The 15,569-nt window shown below is 38.1% G+C and overlaps 2 protein-coding genes across 5 annotated transcripts in view; both read left to right on the plus strand.

Moving 5' to 3' along the window:
* The first annotated feature begins 362 nt into the window (after positions 1–362).
* Positions 363–8,899, plus strand: TNFRSF17 (TNF receptor superfamily member 17). Its single transcript, XM_041462836.1, has 6 exons — positions 363–646; positions 762–3,091; positions 5,118–5,184; positions 6,927–7,310; positions 7,453–7,584; positions 8,357–8,899. Exons 4-6 carry the CDS (start codon positions 7,196–7,198, stop codon positions 8,611–8,613), a joined length of 504 nt encoding a protein of 167 aa, XP_041318770.1. The 5' UTR covers positions 363–646; positions 762–3,091; positions 5,118–5,184; positions 6,927–7,195; the 3' UTR covers positions 8,614–8,899.
* Positions 8,900–9,567: 668 nt separating this feature from the next.
* Positions 9,568–15,569, plus strand: part of SNX29 (sorting nexin 29) — a 104,361-nt gene continuing 98,359 nt past the window's right edge. For 3 of the 4 annotated variants that reach the window (XM_041462833.1, XM_041462832.1, XM_041462834.1), the window contains exon 1: positions 9,570–10,098. In XM_041462833.1, the coding sequence (XP_041318767.1) occupies positions 10,092–10,098 (7 nt within the window). In that variant the 5' untranslated portion in view covers positions 9,570–10,091. Of the gene's footprint in view, positions 10,099–15,569 lie in introns of all 4 variants that reach the window. The other variant, XR_005954745.1, reaches the window with a different exon arrangement.

Here is a 15,569-nt window from a genome sequence, read left to right on the forward strand (position 1 = left end):
ACAGAATTTCTTCTGTGGTTTCCATACCGTGAGACTCCAGACTGAAAAAGAGGAGGGGGAGAATAGTTTAGTTAAGTTGTTTTTCTGTCAAAACTGTTGTATGTGTGGGTTTCTTGCTATCAAAGCTCAAAAGAATCAAAGGTGTGCACATTGTGAAGAACCTGTGTGTAGTTTATAAACCTATGACAGTTAAAATGTTGTAAATAGCAGAGAGATTGCTTAATGTGGAAGGAATGTGCTGAGCAAAGAACGCGCATCCAAGGAAGGGAAGAGTGAGATCACTTAAATGATGTAAACAGTGACTGAGCTAGGACTAGGAAGGTTAGAGACAGGAGGGAATCTATTTTGAAGAAAGGCAGAGATTGTGTGGTTTCAGAGATCTGAAAGCCAGGTGTAGGATTAGTGGGAGGAGGCATCATGTCAATCAAAATACTGAAAAAAAATCTTGTGAAGCACAATCCAGATCTCTGCTTTTCTGTTCTTATGCTTTCTTTTAGATCAGCAATATTTTTATTAGAAAATTAACCATTTACTTCCTTAGAAGCAGCATGGCCAGCAGGACCAGTGCAGTCACCGCCACTGCTGAGGCCACACCTCGAGTGCTGTGTCCAGTTCTGGGCCCCTCATGACAAGAAGGGACATTGAGGTGCTGAACCATGTCCAGAGAAAGGGACAGAGCTGGGGAAGGGGCTGGAGCACAAGTGTGCTGAGGAATGGCTGAGTATTAACACACTGTCTATTCACTGCCTTTCTGGTTGCAGGGACTCCCTGACATGGAGAAGCTGCTGGATACTGTAATAACTCCAGGCCAGATCTCCTGCTTTATAAATATGGTAAGAGTTTTATAACATTTGTTTTATATGGAAAGTTTTACATGCTGTCTGTCTCAAGGGAGGGGGAAATAGAAAACTGGTTCCATGTGGAATTTTCTTGTGCTTTCTTTTCACCTTCTTAATTCTCCGGAATTCCAGTTGAGGGAGCATGTTGTCCATTAGAGATCCCTTAAGATTTTAGTTTCAGTAATGACTAAAGCAGAATGGCATTATTCTTATGAAGGAAGAATAACACCATCATGGGATTTTTAAAGCTGCTCTTCTATGGCTAGTTAACATGTTAACATTGTTGTAGAAAATAATTACTTCATTATGGAATTGTGAGACTGAAAAAGTGAGCTTGCTTCTAAATAGGCTTAATTACTCTAGAAGTATTCTGTGCCAGTATTCTTATTCCAGAGACAACAATTTGCATGGGGAATTATTCTGGAGTAGTGGTGGCTAAATCAATTACAATTTCCCTCCTGTCTTGAGAGAGAGCACATATTGACACTGTGATGCTATACATGAGAATTTGAAAAAAGTGAATGTGCCTTACTCAAACTTCTGATTAGATAGAGAATTTGGCTAAGATTGCCAGAACAAAAATTTACAAAACATGTTTGCATTAAGAAATAAATTATATTTCCATTCTGTAAAAACTATTGTACCAACATAAAAATGTCACTGGCATTCCAACAAGCATCGGCTTAATCCAAACTTGCTTGCACAATTCCTTTTTTACGCGTTGTCCTCAGTAGTTACATAACTATTCTGGCACATGTGGAATGTCAGAAAAATGAAAAGGTATCTTCTTTGCCCCAAGGGTTTGCAGTCTATTAGGACTGCTTTCCTGGGCTGTGCACTTCCTCTGTTCCATAAGCTGGTTCCTAGCTCAGTCAGCTTTGAACACAGTGGGGGATACAGAAACTGTCTGTGATTTAATTGACTGTGTTTATACTATTGTTATTTTAATCACTATTTTAAGGGAACATTTTCTCTTCTGTTGTTTTGCTCTTTAATCCATTTTGGAAATACTCAATGTCGCACCAGCAACATCACTCTTTTCAAAGCTGTGGTCTAATTAAAATGTGCTGAACCAAACAGGCAAAATCCACATTGTTCTTGTTTTTGCTCTGTGTGCAAATGACATTAAACAATATTTTGTCTAAGAGCAGCATTGTTCTGTGCAGCTTGTAAAAGTTAATGAACATGATGAACCCTTTAATAGCTCCATTCTTTTATTTACTAGCAGTGTGTGCCCCATTCCTAGAACAGCTTATCTCCTCCCAGCCATACAGTCAAAGCATGCACTTCACACAACATGGATTTCTGAAAATAATTGTTTCAGAAAGTTTTAATACTGCTTTAGGAGATGACTGTCTGTAAGACTGCTGTTCCTTGAAGTTCAATAACTTTTGAGAAGAAAAAGTGGTGTTTTTGGGTATGTGCATTGTTCTTGCAGATTTTTAGGATTGTTGAGGTGAGGTGATTTATAAGAGACTTTTTTGGGGGGGATTTATTCTGTAAATAGCTTTAGAGAATTGGAGAGGATCAGAGCAAGCCTGTAGTATAAGATTTGACAGTGTAGGTCAGTTGCCTTAGTGAGTGGGAAAAAAAGAGCTGTGCCAGCACAAAACCATCAATGTAGAAGCAACTATACAACCAGAAGAATTCCTTTGTCAGCCTAGCTAGTGTTGTTTGTGAAGGGAATGTTATAGTCCTAGCAGAAAACCCTCTTTCTCTTGGTAAGTGCTATGTAATTATGCCAGCAGAATTTCTGAAGTACAGTCAGGCAAAAAAGTTGGCACAAGCTTCAACAGAGAAACCCTGAAGCAGTGCCAGAAAAAAACTTTGTTGTTTATGTTATGTGTGGTAAACAGATCTCAAGTTATTGTTCTGTGACAGATGAATTTCAATCCTTAATCATTGACATGATGATATTACTTTGATTTTCCATCCAGAATCCTCATTTTATTATTTTGGCTTAGACACTCACAACAGCTTTTTTCAAATTAAATAGTGAAAGATAAAATTTTTCATACCTTTTCCAGGTTACTGATTTCTGTCATGTAATATCAATTTAACATGTCACAAGTAAGAACTGATGAGGATTTCTGGAAGTCTTCAGTTTCTCCAGATGTTTAATGGAACCAACAGTCAAATTTGGGTTCATGGCAGGAAATGCTCTGGCTGGATGTTCGGTGCTTGGTGTGCCCGTTTTCTGCCAGAGCAACGTGGAACTGGAGGTGTTCTGCTCCCGTGGGAGAAGGCTGTAGGTCTGAAACATTTGTGTGTCTGTGTACAACTCGAAAGCACCAGCTCCTGCTCTGTGCTGGGCTCTGTCCCCTTCACCTGTACTCCCTTCACCTGTAAAAATTATTTGATTTCTTGAAATCCTGTTCAGCAATTTGGTACCCTACTAGAACTGTCAGTGCTAAAACTATTCTTCTAAACAACAAACAGAAAATATAGTTCATACTGGTCTTTATAAATTGTCTCCAGGTGTCACTCCTGAGTCAGACAGATACATTTTAGAAACAAATCTGAGAATTGGTTTTCCTTTTCTCTTTTTTCTTCCTGTTGTTTCTGCAGGTGATACTTCTCTTCTTGCATTTTTTCCCATTGCTGTCTCTAAGGATGCCAACTCCAGCAGGCCAGCTTAACTTGTCTGAATTATTCTTAGAGGATATCTTGGGGAGTTTTTGAATTTCAGTTACAGTAATGTAACTGCAGAAATACTTCCCTGGCAATACTTTGTGATTTATGGTTAAATGGTTATTGTAGTTAATAAATCCTTTCTTATTTTGTCCAACTCTGCTAATTTCTGCCATCCTTTTGAAGCAAAATTAAAAGAAGTGAGCATTTATTAGCATCAACATGTAATTGTTTGGAAAGCCAGTGCAAGCTCTGTAAATCCCATAATTGAACAAGAGCTGAAAGGTAACTTTACTGGTAAGTAAGGTATATATTTATTATTCCCTAAAGGTAAATAACACTGTAGGAGAACCATCATTCTGTACCATCATCCCATTTTTTTGTGTGTTTGCATAGTCTACATATAACAAATCGGTGTTCTGCTTAGAGGATTTAATGTGTATTATAGAAGGCAATGGAACAATTATTAACATAACATAACTACAGTTTCTAGGTAACAATAGCCTTAATGTCACTTAATGAATTTATTCTTAATGCTTCTAGTTTTTGTTTCATTAGTTGGCTGAATCCAATATTTTACTTTATAAACAGCTTCTCAATTCAGGTGTAAAGCATCTCATATTAAAGCCAGTTGGTATAGCACACTTCTCCCAAAAAAGTGCTTAAAGGGTTGTTTGTTTGGGCTTTTTTTTTTAATATTAACTCCTTGCTATCAAAATTACTCAAAAGTGAAGGTTGCACAAGAACCTTGTTAAGCTAGAAAATGTCTTTCTTACTCCTGGACATGGATTTTGTAATAATGTGTGCTTTAGATGTGTAGTGAGATCTGTCAGTGGGATCTATTGCTTATCAAGATTGATTCATTACATGCTTGCTTTCATGCCCTTGAGGAGAGGAACTTCTGAATGTTAGGATGTGCAGAAAACAAAGGCAGCAGGCCATGGCAACCATAATTCCTCATCATTTTTTGAACCATTTGTTGCCTGTGTTTTGTCATTGCATACATCACTGGCACTGTGTACAGCCAAGGGAAAAAGGCTGGGACTTGAATGGTGGCTGCTTAAAGGAATGACACAGAAGAGACCCTTTGCTGTCATTGCTCCCCCGTTTCCAATGTGTGAAAAATGTATTGCTTAATTATCAAGGATTTGTGGTTTGGGGCACATCTGTCAAAAAATTAGCTTATCCTTAAAGGCTGTATACTTTGGGAAATAGTAGTCCAACTGTAGAGGGAGAATTATTGCTGTAAGAGACAGCATCATTCTCCAGAGCTCTGATGAATGAGCTGTATTATGTCTTTTACTTGGGGGGAAGTTTCCTAGAGTTTGACTGAAAAGATGAGACTACTTTGTATTTACATTGTGTATTATGAGAAATATGTTTGAACTCTAACCAGCCATATAGGAAAAATTTCTGGCCAACTGAGAAAGCATTTCTGCCACAATATCTTATATACAATCTCAAATAATTAGGCATAAATTAATTTCTACTGTACTTAGAGTTTGACAGGACTTTTCAAATTAAGACATTGGTGCATTAGTTTACCAAATGGATTTCTCTGGTGGACTTAGTTGCATGTCACCAGTAGGTGATCAGCTGTTTATATACATTTTTTTTCCCCTGTGTTGTTTCTGGCCTTTTTTCCAGGGCCTAGGATGTAAAACTCCATGAACTGACTGGATTAATGAATTAAAGCTGTTTGCCATGTGGTCAGGTAAGCCCTCCAGCCCTTCCTCAGCTTTCAGAGTACATAGAATGAAGAGCAGGACTATCCCTTTCACTAACACCAAAACATTTAATCAGCTTATCTGTATATAATCTAACCACATCTTTGGTGGCCTCCAGACATAGACATGTTTTGTTATTTCTTTCCTTGCTTTGAGATCAACATTTCTCTTGCAAAGTCCCTTTACAGTTTTTATGAATAATACCAATATCATACTGAGTAGGTATCAGGGTACATCACAACAACACAGGAGTAGAGCAGGAGTGCATAACCAAGTCCAACAAAGACACGTGTAAGGTTTTGCACCCCTGGAAAAGCAATCCAGGAGTGCAGCAAAGGCTGGGATCTTTCACTGAAGTCAGTGGATAAAAGCTTAAAGAATTGGATCAGCTTATCTGTTCTGAAATTCACTTACTGTACCTATGGATACCATGAAGATACTTTCAGGAGTATCTGCTTTCTTGAGATCACTGTTGAGAATGTGATTGTCCCCTCCATGGCTGAAAAGGCTAAACAGCATCTTAAAAGCAAAACCTGAAATTACTCTGTGCATAAAGTACCAAATGGTTCTTCATCAGAAACAAGGATGATATTGCAGTCATAACTGAGGTTTCTTCCCTCAGAGTGTGATTCTGCAAGGCAGAACCAGTTTTATGACTTCAGCACTAGCACTGACTTCCTAGAGAAAGTTTTGGCATAACCCACAGTCTCTACCCTTATTTTCTTCTGTCACACCTAAATCAGATTTCATCAATTCCTATTTATCCACTAATCTTGAAGAGGGAGGAGAGCCTGTGATAGAAAGCCTTGAGCTGTGCACCTGGCCCATAGAAACAAGTGCAGAAGCCACAATAACCATTTCCATCTGCTAGAGACTAGAATACAGATCTGTTAGACTGCTCCACTAAAAACAGTTTGTGTATTCCCACATGGTGCATTTTGTGGGAAAATAAGGCTCATAGTAATGTGGTTTGAAATTACAACTCCTTATACAATGTTTTCCTTTTATATTTCTGTAGTCAAAAAGACAACTTAAATATGATACAGAGAGAGAGCCTGTAATTCTGATCTGTCTGTGGCAGTGATACTGGATAGAGGCAGTTATTGCTACTTGCTAGAAATTATTAGTTAACTTTGTATTTAAAATAAATTCTATTAGAATAAAACATCAAGATACACATTAGCTGTGTAAACTACTTTGATTGTGACAGTCTGTAGTCAAAGCTTTTTATTTTTCCTGTGAGGAGACCAAATACATTTCCAGAAATGTTACATTCACTGTATATACATCTACCTGGGAAGAAGACATCCTATAAACTTACTTTACCATGCTGGGTACTGCAGTATTAGCCCAATGCTAGTTCTGTATTGTGGAAAAATAAGTGAAAAATGCAGATAATGTTTTGAATCAAAATTGTAAAATAATAATATAGCACTTATTTAATGATTAGAATGTAATCTTATTAAATTTTTCATAGAAATATGGTTGTAAGCAAAAAAAAAGTAGCTATAACTCCCAAACGTAGCAAAAATGTCAACCAAGCCCTAATAGATGATAAGTGAGGCTAATTCGGAATTGAGAAGCAATCACCATGAAATAAAAAACCCCAGTGTTAGAGAAAAGAACAATTATGATGAACTCCTGTTTGGAGATCTTTCTTCTCTACAGTTTGTAGTACTTAGCACCTGCTCTAGAAACGTCTTCTATAAATAACCATTTTCTGTTTCAGACAAAATTTACATGAAAACTATCTTGGTGCAGCTGTTCAGTTTTTCTAAAATTGTGAATTGCCAGAAAAGGAACAGTAATTCCTTGGGGACCTCAGAGTTAAATCCTTTTCTGTAACACGATCCCATGTAGTGGAGCTGTGATGGAAGTCCATTATTACTGCTAGCTGTTCTTAGAGTTGCTCAAACTGAGAACTGAGAAGCCTTCTGTAGATGATCCTTGCTCTTTTACAACTTCTGTGGCTTTGTAGTTCCATAATAACTGCCCCTGATGGCACAGTGCCCCAAAAATGAATACTTTGATAATTTGCTGCTCTCTTGCACTCCTTGTCACCTCCGGTGTTCCAGTGCACCACCGCCCTCCTGTGAAAGCTACTGTGAGAAGAGTAAGTGGATTTCTGCAATACTCTGTGGCTGTGCTGGGCATCTTCATGTTGTCTCTTACATTCAGGTTTGATGTGTTGGACATTTTACTGTACATGAGTTATTGTTTATGATTAATGTAATGCATCTCTTTTATTTCATAAGGTACCGATTCAAGTGGAATTCTTTGGATTTGTTTGGGCATAGGGTTGATTTTAATATTCACTCTGTTTACCTTAATGGTCCTGTTTAAATGGAAGCACCTAAAGCAACTAAAAGAAAAACTGGAAAACACAGGTGAATAAATTCTTCATCAAATAATTTTAGATCATTGTACATTTTAAATACTCTTAACATGTAAAAACATTGTATATATTCCAGATTCTCATGACTGCCTTTGTTGGATTGTTTGGTCTTTGTTGGATTGTTTGGTATTCCTCAAATAGTCTCCATGAAATTATCATAGTTACTAAGGAATAAATATCCAGATGTGGACTTGCAAAAGCAGCATTTTCTCTTTGTTGGTTCTGGATCCCGTGAGGATTGTGTTGTTGTATATTCATACCTGGCTTACTTGCTTCTGTTTGAGAAATCATTTATGAAAACTTAAAAGGAAAAGACTTTATAAGGGTTTCACCCTCACTGAATGCAAAAGGAATTGTTCCCAGGCAGAGGATACACATTCAATACTATCTTTTAGTTTTATAAGACTTTAAATAATTTTATTTAATATTGTAGTCTGTGAGAAGCATATGTGGCATATTTTGTGAAGGTGAGAAAAGGTTTTTTTTTCCATTTTACAAATACTATATTTGTGAGTTTTCAGACAATAAATAATAACTGATTAAAAAACGTGTTGAATTACTTCAATGCTTATTCTGAAGTAGAGGGTTGTATTTCATACAACAAAAGATGATCATATGTAGCTACATTTTAAAACTTTCACTATACCTTAACATTTTCACTGAGGTTAGAACATAGTTGTACCATAATGAGATTTGGATCTTTAATAGCTCTTTGTTTAGTATAGCATGATGTATGTACTAAATTAACTTCTGTATATTTACAGACTCCTCTGTGGAGCCGAATAATATTCTCAAGGCTAATACTGAAAGCAGTGTGAATACAGAAGAAATTAGACACACACTTCCAAGTGAAACATTAATGTATTCAGTGGAAGAATGCACTTGCAGTGACTGTGGCTTGGTAAAACCTCAGACTGGCTGTGAAACTTCATTTCCATTACCAGCTACTGAAGAACGAGCTGCTGTTCTAGTTACCACCAAATCTTTTGATTATTATAACTATGTTCTGGGTGTTGGATGACTGGGAGAGAAGTGTATTTGTACTGAGTAATAATAAATGAGTTATTCCAGTATAGCTGTAAACCTTAATACTTGCAGTCAGTGGAGAAGGTAGTACATCATCCTTAGAAATTTCCTAGTGTGCTTGCATTAATATTGTCATATTATTTCTAATTCTAGTATTTAATTAGTCAAGTACTTCTACAGTATTCTCAAGCACTCAACTAGTTATTGGATTTTTTATTTCAGAAAGTCCTTACATAGGACAGCTTTCTCTGCCTTTACAGATTGTACCTACTTACAGCAGATATATACAAAATAAACAAGTTTGCAAATATGTATGTTCATGTTAGACTCGGATCTTGTGCCAAAAATTACTTAATGGTTCACAAGGACTGTTCCAAGAGGCAGAAATTAAGACCTACAGTACATCCCCAGTCTTGAAAAGAGTAATTTCAACACTTGAAATAGAAATGTTCTAAAGACGGATACCCTGTAGAGTGTGGAGGCCCCTGGGTTCAGAAGGTGTCACTGGGTCACCCTAACGGAGGTTGTGGTGCTGGGGAGCACAGATCACAGAGTGTCCTAGACACAATCACACAATGTCCTGAGTCAGAAGTGACCCACATGGGTCACTGAAGTCCAGCTCATGGTCTTTACTGCAATCCCTGCAATCCCATGTATTTCCTGGCAGTACAGGCTTTCCTTTCAGAGCCAAGTGTTTTCAGACTGAGATTTATTTCTTTTTTACTCATTATTTTACTTACCCTTGTTACATTTACAAGGATGGGTAATTAGTCATGCTAGACTACTCTGTGGCCTAAAATTACGAATATATTTCTGTCACCTTGCCTTCCAAGCATTAATGTTACTTTCCTAATATTAGGCCAGTTTTATTCCCAGAAAACTGCAACAACAGAAGCAACAACCACACCAGCAACCACAACAACAATCATCTTTATTTGTAGCTAACATTCTACTTCAAGTTCCTGCACGGATGACTACGAATTGAAGTATTTCATTGCATGAAATCTACAACTGACCTGCTACAGCATCTTTAGGAGGCTGACACAAAGTTTGGGGCAAGTTGGGAGTCAGGCGTTCTGTGTGGCTTTGGCCACACAGGACCAAAACCTCTCAAATAGGCCTAGAGACTTATGACATTTATTATTACCATTTTTTTATTTAACGAGCCTTTCCGAGCTTCCACCCTGCACAGCACATGCGGCAGCAGAGACACCTTATCTCCACTTTTCTCACCCTTCCTTTCGCGGTGTCGCGCTGCTGCCCCGCAGGGGTCGGGCGGCTCCGGAGCCGGGGCGCGCTGAGGGCGCGGGGCCGCGCTGAGGAGCCCCGAGCCGGGAAGCGCTCCGCGGCGCTCCCGAGGCCGTGTTTACCTTCCGGGGCGCCGGGCGGGTTCCGGGGCGGGCGGTGGCTGCCGGCCCGGCCGTGGCTGTGCGGGAGAGCGGCGGCTCCGGCGGACGGAGCCCCGCGGGCACCATGAGCGGTGAGTGCGGCCTGGCCGGCCCCTCCGCCCCGGGCCCGCCGGGCGCTGTGGGGGCTGGCGCGGGCAGAGTGTGCCGGGGGGCCCGGGCGGGAGCGGTGCTGCCTTCGCTCCCCTCCGCTGCTCCCTCGTGCCTTGCTTAGGAACGGAACACTTGGGTCTCTTATCTCCACACCCCGTTCCTCGTTCCGGCTCCCCGAGCTCCCCCGAAGTGGTGTCTTACCCCGTTTTAAATCCAAAGTCCTTGCCCTTGAGCGTGACACTGGCTCACAGCAAAACTGATGCTGGGCTCGGGCATCTGTGTTGCCTCAGCTGTTGCAAACTCATAGGAAATACTCCTGAGGAAATAAATGACCAAGAGAAAATAGGAGTTTAAGAAAACTAAAAATACGAGCTCAGGAGCATGCCGTCGGTGGGAGAGGTGAGAAGCACGGCTTGTGGAGAAAGGGCCTGTTGCTGTGTCCCTGTCTGAGTCCCGGTGAGGGTGACTCTGGATGTGGTAATTTCTGTGGTAGAGGGGAGTGGTGCGGGGGTGTGATGAATCTTGAGGGTTAATGTGTGCTAAATCCTGAGCTTTCTGAGGTGTTTGTCAAGGAAATACTTGAAGCTTTGCATGAGAATTATGACCCATAAACTACAGGACTGGAGAAAGCAGATCCACTTGAACAGGCCAGCATGGAGAGTTATTTATTAGGATAGAGGTGAAAATTCTAATAGACTTTTCTTGTAGAAGTAAAGGATAAGTGGTATTATTTAATACATATTAAACACATTGGCAAGGATTTGTTTGGGGCTTTTTGAGAAGGGAGGTGCTTTAGTGAAAACTGACGGGTCTCTTTGTACATCTTCAGCAATGGAAATTGCAGACAACACTCTGCACCTGAGGATTGGATCACGCATTGATCTCCACCCTGATCTAACACATGGTGATCTTTGTTGCCAAAGGCAGTAAGAAAAAAACTGAGGAGTTAACTGGAGTCACTAAATGCTACATGTTTTGTGGGGAGCAGATATTTCTGAAAGTGAACTGAAAATTAAAACCGCTTCGCTTGTATTTTTCTCTGTTTTGTTCTCACCTTTATGGTAGGAAGAAAATAGAAGATTTTTGTGGAAGGGATGAGGCAAAAAAAAGATTATAAGGGGGAACCCGCTTGTGAAAAATGCGAGTAGCAGTGAAATCTTTCAAGGCGTGGGAAAAGAAGTTTCTCAAATGTTTCAGATATTGACACAATATAGACTAAATCCTAATGACAAAATTTGTGAGAGTCATCATTTTCATATGGAAAACCTCAGCCCTTCAAATTTAAACTGGGAATAGTCTTGTTTAAATTTATGCAAATTAGAGCCTAAATCTTCCTAGGAGACTAATCTTTGAGAGCTCTACTTGGATTCTGTGACTCAAAAGGCAAGGTAACACCTCATGTGGCCTAAAGCTTCATCGTGTAGTTATTTTTGTTACCTTTAATATATTTTTTAAGACAGTGAAGAGATACATGTTTATGAGAAAAGAAACATTTAACTACTTCAAACAGAGTAATGCCTAGGGTGAAATTAACGGTAGTGGTTCAGTTGCATAGTAACCACTCATGTATAGCCCCTGCCAAGAATTACAGGGTTTTCCCAACAATTTCACTTAGACAGCCAGATAACAAAAAACCCCCTAATGTTGCACTTTGACAAATGTTACTGTTACACAATGCTGTACAGTATTTTTCTAGAATAATATAAGTCAAACTGATCAGAACAGAGAAATATCTGTCATTATCATGCTTGTTTCAGGTAAAGGAGATGGCTGATGTTAACATCTCATCAGTTTTAACCATATCCTTCTTTTAGTGCCTGTAACAGCACTGCCTGTACTATTTCTATGCACAGTTTTAGCCCTTTTAACTAACAGAGGTGTTCCTAAAATATAGATAGAAGAACTTCTTAATGGCTATAATTATGGTTAATGTTTATTTTCTTTAGCTACAGTGTATTTCTAGTGGATGTGAAGGTAAATTACTGTTGATGTAAGCCTCACCTTAATATTACTAATACTGCTTACTAATTACATACTTGTATTTTATTCTACAGTGCTGAGTAGGCTAAACTTTAAAGGCAAATAATACAAGGATACAAGATTTATGTGCTTGTCAAGAGTTGGGGGTGTTGTCATTTGTTTAATGACAGTTTCAAAAAACTTAAAAATACAACTCGTGATGGGGGGAGTAGAGCAGTAGAATCATAATAATGTAGGATAAGGTAGCATTTAAATTAGGTCTGTGTTTGTTTTATTTTAAATTAACAATAAAATAAATTCAATTAATTAATTTATTTTCTTGTGCTATCAGAACCTGCGTTAGCGTGAAAAAAAGGGATTGCAGTCTGAAATGTTGCATTAAGGACATAAATGGAAGTTATATAAGAGCAATATGAGATTTATTTATTTTACTTCTATGCTGCATATGGTGCTGGAGAGGGCTTGACCTAGGAAGAACTGGATGTAAATCTTGCTTTCCTTTACTTATACACCAGTTTGCTGCTGCTGTAGGTGTGGATGTTTGTGTCAGAGCATGGAGAGAAGTTGGTTTTAAAAATCGGAAAGCATGACCTTGAACAACAGAAAATGAAGAGGGTCAGTACCTGAGGGTGCAGAGAGTCAGAAGAGGGTGCAGTACCTGAGCCTATTTTAAACCCTTTTTGACTGAGAAGATGTTGGTGGGAGTAGTCTCCTTAAGTTTCTTAGTTTTTCAACCTTATACTTACGTTTTCACAATTATTTTTAGAGTCCTGTATGAACTTCCTTTTTTATTGCAATTGTCTAAATACAGCCTTTTTCTGAGTAAGGCTGTTTTTATGCATTCTGTGTTTTGTATTTGTGTAGCTGCAGTTTTTACTGCTATTCTGAATCAGGAGACGGGTATTTTAGTCAGTTTGTAATATACTGTTAGTCTTTAAACCAGCTGGAGTTGATCACACTTAATTGGTGCTCTTGTCTGAAAATATGCTTTTTTTTTTCTGAAGACTTAGTTTAGAAAATGAAAATGTGGAAGAATAAATCTTCAATAGAGTTAGCTGAGATGTATTTTTACCTTCCACCTACTGAAAACAAAACCATCACTAAATACTACCATATTTTCTAGGCTTGTTACAAAGAAAAATATACTCTCAGTATGAAAAGAGATACAACTTAATCTTTCAGTTTTTAAAAAAAAAATAGACTTAGTGAGTATTCTTTTTCTTCTACCTGTAAAATTTCTGTTAAGCAAAGGAATTTAGGATGTGCATTGAAGAGAAACCTCAGCTAAGCCCTCAGCAGACACATTACATGGCTTTATAGCCCTGTTGATGGTGAGGGTGATCTGAGCTGCTTCAGGAATTATTGGTTGTCATCTCCTGCAGTCATGATTGCTAGTAGTGCAAATTTACAAGTAAAATAAAGAGAAAATACACATTGCACTCAGTCTGTGTAAAGTTAAGGTTGTTTGGTATCACATGCTTTAGTAGTTTAGAACATTAATTAGCATAGTGAACATCTGTAGGTATTCTGTATGTATGCATTTTTTATATTGATCACAGTTTGTAATCTAGTTGCAAACCATTTCTGTTACCAAATAGATACAAAGAGTCCAAAGCGAGGGGAATTTAAAAACTAACATGCATTTGGAAGAAAAGCTTGGCGCACCTCCTAATAGTTTCATTTGATAGATGTTTTTCTGGTCATGAAATTACTAATTACATGCATTTGTTCTGATGTTGTCTCAAGCTATTAATATAAAGAGAAATATTGTGTTATGCCTTTTCTTGCAGATATGTGGGTAGTGTAAGACTAAGAGTAATGAGTTCTGAAACAACAGAGGAAATCTGCAGACCTGTGTATATTCAGTGTTACTGAACATGAGAGGTTGCTCTGAAAGTTGAGATTGTTTTCCATTTATTTATTATAAAACAAATGGATATATAGGCATGTATATATTTCCATTTTGGCAATGTATGCCAAAAGTAAGAACATTGAATATTGTTTAATAAATTGTAATCTCTGAAGGAGCACAAAGTGGAATGGTAGGGATGATATGAATTTAGCTTTATCTTTACACTGGCATAGCTGTTAGGAAGTTAAAACCCATTTGTTGTGGGGTTTGAACATGGAGTCCTGGACTGGCACTGAACATTGTTTGTGTTCTGGAGTGCTTGACTAACAGCCCCAGACCTCACACATCACATGTCTGCACAGTTTGAGTCAGAGTTCAAAACGGGAAGCACAACTTCTTGAAAATGCCCTGTAATCAGCAAAATCAGCTTTGAGAAGCTTGCTTAGCAGCTATGTTTGCATGTTTGTCCTGTTGTTTTCATTATTCTGGCATACTGTGGGGGGGGGGGGGTTTTCTTCTGTTTAGTGACTATATGAAATATGAATTCTATTAATATACTTATAGATTAAGATGAATATATACAATACATTATATCAGTATAATGTATATTTATATGTTATATGAGTATACATATTTAAAGGCAGAATCATTTCAACAAATTCTGTTGTGTCCTGCTGGTTTAAAAGCTTTTTGAATGGGATTATGAAGTTAGGAAATTCTGGGTTTTGGACCTCACACTGTTGGAGAGCAAGAGGAAGCACACATCTTTGGTGTCATCTCTGTTTGCTAGTGTGTGCTGTTTGATTTTCAGTGTTGGGTGGAATTTGCTCCTGCAGAGTTTGGATAATTGGCTTTCAGTCTATATGTATATTGGTTGTCTGTTCTTTGAGAGAGAAAGGAGAATAGAATGACTTAAACTCCAGAGAGGTCACAGAGGTTTCTGATGGATGTTTTGAACTTAAGCTGAGAATAAAGAAATTACAGAGGAAATGAAAGTTATCTTAAAGAATAAATTTTACCATATTCATGGGAGTTTATAAAGGATTTTCCAACAACCAAAGTATTGTATTATTGTTAAAATAGCTTGAGAAGTTAAAGATTGTCTTGCATAGTTCCTTTTATAGTAACAAAATAGATTTTACAGGTGTTAATCAGAAGAACTATGGTAGTTAAATTTTCAGGGATTTACTGTAGCAGTTGCTCTCTGTTCACCTGACTTAAAGCTCTTTCTGCAGTAAGGTTTGACAGTAAGAAGATACTCCTGATGTCTCATTCTTGTTTTCCACTCTTTTCTACTGCTGTGATGCTGTACTACACTGGTAGTTGTGCTAGGAAGCTCAGGACAAGCTGTGCATCAGCTTGAATAATTATTCTGTATTTGGTACTGGTGAAATATATTTTCAAAATGTTACTAAAATAAGAATCAAGATGATATTTGAAACAGTATTGCTGTCTGATAGAGAAAGGCTGCTTGAAACCTCAGAGCATAGTTTATACTGCATCATTTTACTTAGAGAAAATACATTAGTTAATTTAGTGGAATAATTGGCATGGGAAGAAAGTTTTCAGGGCCCAAAAGAAAGACCTTTCTGTTGGCCCAAATGTATTTTAAAAAACAGT

This window comes from Pyrgilauda ruficollis, unplaced genomic scaffold (genome assembly GCF_017590135.1).
Source record: "Pyrgilauda ruficollis isolate IOZ18807 unplaced genomic scaffold, ASM1759013v1 scaffold16, whole genome shotgun sequence".
Lineage (NCBI taxonomy): Eukaryota > Metazoa > Chordata > Aves > Passeriformes > Passeridae > Pyrgilauda > Pyrgilauda ruficollis.